We start from the raw sequence: 5,000 nt of genomic DNA on the forward strand, positions 1-5,000 counted from the left end.
GCCCTTGTTTTGGCTCCATCGAGAATGACCTTCGACTCCACACTGGAATCCTGGGAACTGTAGTACAAGTTGAATCTATCGGCAGGCGGGGCAGGAGCACTCCAGCTCACGGTGAACGAGTCCGCCGTCACGTCGGAGAAGTAGAGCTGACTCACAGGGCGGAGCCCTGCAATCGAATTACCAGCAATCAATACGATTGGTTCCTGTGAGGAGGGAACTCGTCATTGATTGGTGAGTCTGCCCATGGAAGAAGAACGTCAGGAGGTGACGCGTGTTGATGGAGCGTGAAGGAATGGAGATGAAGGCCTGTAGGCCCGGAGAACCGAGGGAGCTGACAGTGAAGGACTTCAAAGAATGCTGAACACGGGGAGACGAGATGAGAAAGAGATGAACACGGGGAGATGAGATGAGACGAGATGAAACGAGATGAGAAAGCAAAGAATTCGATAAGACTCTTTATCAGCCATATCAAAAGAAGGCAGGAGTCACAGTTCAGTTGCTGATCCGGTAGAGGAGAAATACCTGGGAGGCAAATGAAGAATTGATGTGTAGGTGTTTAAAGGTGTGTTAAGAAGAAGCAGAAAGCCAGACAGTAGCATAATGACTCAGACAGAATGAACAGAACAGAATAGAAAAGCCAATAAAAATGAATGTCACTGTCTCCATGCAGGAATGGGAGCATTACTGCACACGTTACTGCACAAAGTTCATCTCTTTTATCACACACATTGGGCAATCGTTAAGCCTTAACTGAATAACCGTCTGTTCCTTAAAAACTGGTGGACCAAATTCTGTTGAAACCTATAAATAACTTCTGAAGGAAATTAGGGTGCAGCAACATTAAAATGTCTTTATCTCTATAGCTTCCTAATTCATTTACTGCTCTGCTTTACATCAAATGCTGAGTGTGTAGGCCCAGGGTTGAAGGCCTGTGGTGCCGGGGCTGCTGGGATATACCTGTGAAGGCGTCGATGGTGGCACCTGCGCTTCTCTGCCGGCCCCGCTGAGCCGTGACCGTGATGGTGTACTCGGTGGCTGGCTCCAGCTCCATCAGGGTGGTGCTGGTGGTGTCCCTGGGCACCGTCACCTCAGTGGTCACCCCATTGGCTGAGGTGTAGGTCACCCTGTAGTGGTCGATGGGTCCCTGCACCTTGGCCCATTGCAGAGTGATGGTGTCGTCTGTAGAGGCAGTGACCGTCAGGTCCATCGGGACATCAAGACCTGCAGAGAAGGAAGCAGGGAGGAGTGAGATGTAGGGACCCATGAGCACACAAGCCAAAAAACGTCATAGTGGGGGTTCACGCCGAAATCGCAGGAAGATTTAACAGATGAGCGAGTGTTTAACCGTGAACAGATGGCCTCCTCCGCATCCTGGCGCTGGCACGACAGACCTTTTCAACATGTTGGTTATACATGCGTGCTATGCTACGGCGCAACAAACACGGGTGTCGCTTGGAACATTTTTGAGCTTTCAGCCTCCGTAAAGCGGAATAGTGGAATATGATTTTGTCTGTTGCGGAGAGTCTTGGTATCTTGCGATTGTCTGAAAGCTGGAGCGTGACGTGAATCTCGCGATCGACTGCTTACCTGTTCTGGCGTTCATTGTGGCTGGGGAGCTCTGGTGGACACCAAGACTGGCAGACATCCCGATGCCGTACTCGGTACCAGGCTGCAAATCTGACAAGAGAGGGAGAGTGAAGCACCAGAGAGAAGATGAACTAATCATCTGTGGTCATAAAAGTTTTTATTCAACAATATGAAACAGAATGAAATTGGGAGCCATAACAATTGGAACGATATGATGTTTGGATTGAATGCATTAAAGATTCTTTAGTGGCCCGGGAAGAAGCTTCAATCAGACCTCAAATGACGGCCTTCGTGGATTTGATATGTCGGAAAGGTTTTCAGGCAGACGGCAAACTGTCTATTTATATCACAGCAAAACTTGCCTTTTGAAGCTTTGCTCACGCTTTATAAAAGGAAAAACGAATCATGTCAGAGCAGATGTCAGATGAAGATATCAATACTGACTATCCTAAATCAATACTGACTCTCCTAAATCCAGGTCCCTTCAGGCCTTTGTTCCTTCACCGTATCCTGAAACTTCAAACATGCGACTCAGAGCATCAACTGAGACGCAGGTGTGTGTGGTCGACCGCGCGGTCCGTGGCAGTGGACCGGTGATTCATCAACAGTGCCAGCATGCTTATGAGGCGCTAGCAGGGAGTTTCTGCACTGTACAGACGGGTGCCAGGTGCAGGAATCAGTAGCTCTCAACTTGTTTCATTAAACCCACAATATGAAGTGTTAGTGTCTCAGAAGCTGTTGTTTGTAGAAATCCCTGCATCATGGAGCAAGTTGCTCCAGACTGCTTAGCGCTATTGCGCACTCCCTGGTAACGCTCCTGTTTGCTGGGACTGTTAATGTTTTGTAAAGTACGAGGAAGGGATTGAATATGAATCAGTGAAGTTAGCTGAAGGTTTTGCTAATGTTAATATAACTCAGCAGCTGTGACATTATAACAAATAATTGGACAACCTCTCTCTGTAATGTTAATGGCGGCTGTGCTAGCCAGTGATGGCTGTGTTTAAAAATGCAAAATGCAAATGTAAAAAATGCAAATGCATTTGGTGTTTGAGCAATTATCAGTCACTACGGGCATGGAGACTTCTTCATACGAGCCGAACGTGTACTTTCCAGCCTGTGGTACGGACGTGTGTGCGCATGCTAGCGGCGACGTGAGAACGTCGCTCACCGGTCAGCACGATCCTGGTGGTGCTCCCTGCAGCTCGGGGCACCTCCACCCTGTTGTACTGGTCTCCAGCCAGCGTGCTGTACACCACCTGGTAACTGTCCACGTCCGCCTCACAGTTCTCCCACTCCAGCTCCAGGGAGGTGGAGGTCTTGGACAGCACGCGAGGGTTCTTGGGAGCATCGATCTCTGAGAAAAACGACAGAACTGAAAATATCCGGACCTCTCAGACTGATGCTCTGAAGCTGGAGGCAGTGCTTCATATAACGGAAAAGAACTGTTCACCAAGAACGCAATTTACGGGCTAGCGTAGCTGATAAGAAAGAGCAGTGTCGAGATATTAGATTAACCACGTGATGAATGTTTCAAAAGAGCAGCATGATTGAGCATGGGCCACTTTGTTTACATCCTCTATTGTAAAGGGTACATTTTCAACCTGCTCATTCAGTAATAAAACTTGCCTGCCTCTATGCAACTCCGCTGTTCAATATGTTTTTGCTTGAAGGTCATAATATTTATTATATTGCTGCTATAAAGAAGGTCTGCTGTGCCCAGACAGGCTAATGTTATGGGAGGCAGTCAATATTTTCAGTAAGTCTACACTAGCATGATTTTTACCAATAAACTAATGTTCCTCTTAATAGCTGTATTGTAATGAATAAAACATTTATAAACAAATTAATTGCAAATTGCAAATAGAGAAATATTTCAGGGCTGATGTTTGGGTCAGAATTGAATCCAGGTAAAATGTTATTCATACAGTCCATAAGGTTGTGTGTGTGTGTGTGTGTGTGTGTGTGTGTGTGTGTGTGTGCCTCTAACACTGACACATTAGGCATGTGATAATGCGTGTTGCTGGTGAATGGCTCACCTGTGGTAAACTGTGCAGATATAGCTTCACTCTCGTTGGCGTTGCGGACGCTGCTGACGGACACGTCGTACCTGGCGCCAGGTTTCAGAACCTGCAGCGAGTACTGACTCAGCGTCGGCTGCAGACGGAACGTGGTCCTGGGCCCGTCCGTGCCCGCTAGCCCGTAACGCAGGACGATCTGGTCCACTTTAGCCCGCGGTGCCGTCCACTCCACAAACGCCACCGTGTCCGACACGTCGCGGACAACCAACTGTGTCGGCCCATCGATGACTAAACAGTTGATGGACCACAGAAAGAGTGACATATAAATGAGGCCCCAGGTCATAAGTCACAATGACCTTAATACCCGATTAATATGTATCATATAAGGAATCCACGTTTATTAGAGTTACTTGCAGGGTTATATAAAGATTATGTCTCATTATTGCTTATCTTTTGCATTTGGATGGTTTGTTTATCAGATGTATGCTGTAAAGTCCGAGTTGGGATTGCTTGGATGAGTAAATGTCATGGTGACTAATGAGGACACTAGCTTAGCGTTAGCTCGCTCTTATCAGCACATGCAGATATGAATCTGCTTTAAGCCACTTTTTCTCACCAGGATATAGCCCTGAGCCGAGGACCTGACATTTCTTGTTGGATATATAACACCAAAAATAGCTACAAAGAGGGTTTTATTCAACTAGGTTTCATTAGAGACCCCATTATTACAATGTTTCCATGGAAATTGTGTGAAGTCTAAGAGAAGCAGTAGGCTTAATTTAATGAAGAGCGAGGGTGTGGAAATGGTAATATCAGAGCAAAGCTCAACTTCCTGCCTCCTGTTTGATGAACTTCATTTACTGAGCCACTTAACTGTGACATCACACATCAAGGGTCAATCTGTCTTGTCTAAGCATTTCTAGGAAGAGACATTAGATGACCTAAAAATTTTATTTCTACAATAACAAGGTGGTCTCTGAGGTTTCTGACCCCCAGGGTTCATAACCAACCAGGTAGTATAGTATAATAATCAGGTAGTATAGTGTAGTATAGTTTTATAGGGTTTCTGACCTCCAGTATTCATAGATCTCTGGTTATTTCTGAACAAGCATTAAAGTATCTGATCTGGTCACGTGTTTATTTAGCAAATGCCATGGGACTTAAATATACCTGTCACGGTACGGGGGGCTCCCCCTGCTGGTGGCCCCCGTCCACAGCGGCAGTTGTCCTGTTGTTGTTGTTGTGTTAATCCCTCAGGTGGGCGGGGCCTATAATCCCTGTTTGTATAATCCCTGCACGTTTGACACGTGTCACAGGTTTTTGGTTTGTGCACCTTATTCATTAAATCCTCCTTTTTCCCTGAGACTTGGCGTGATCACTTCCTTCTTAGTTCAC

General features: G+C 46.4%; 1 protein-coding gene across 4 annotated transcripts in view; it reads right to left on the minus strand.

The window, feature by feature from the left end:
• The window catches only part of tnr (tenascin R (restrictin, janusin)), a 113,801-nt gene that overhangs the window by 21,305 nt on the left and 87,496 nt on the right, over positions 1-5,000 (minus strand). For 2 of the 4 annotated variants that reach the window (XM_076972714.1, XM_076972715.1), the window contains 5 exons: positions 3,624-3,893; positions 2,756-2,959; positions 1,588-1,677; positions 958-1,221; positions 1-166 (listed from right to left, as the gene is read on the minus strand). The exon at positions 1-166 is cut by the window's left edge and continues 101 nt beyond it. In XM_076972714.1, coding sequence (XP_076828829.1) covers positions 1-166; positions 958-1,221; positions 1,588-1,677; positions 2,756-2,959; positions 3,624-3,893 — 994 coding nt within the window. The remainder of the gene's footprint in view (positions 167-957; positions 1,222-1,587; positions 1,678-2,755; positions 2,960-3,623; positions 3,894-5,000) is intronic. The other 2 variants (XM_076972716.1, XM_076972717.1) reach the window with 2 other exon arrangements.

This window comes from Brachyhypopomus gauderio, chromosome 14 (genome assembly GCF_052324685.1).
Source record: "Brachyhypopomus gauderio isolate BG-103 chromosome 14, BGAUD_0.2, whole genome shotgun sequence".
NCBI lineage: Eukaryota > Metazoa > Chordata > Actinopteri > Gymnotiformes > Hypopomidae > Brachyhypopomus > Brachyhypopomus gauderio.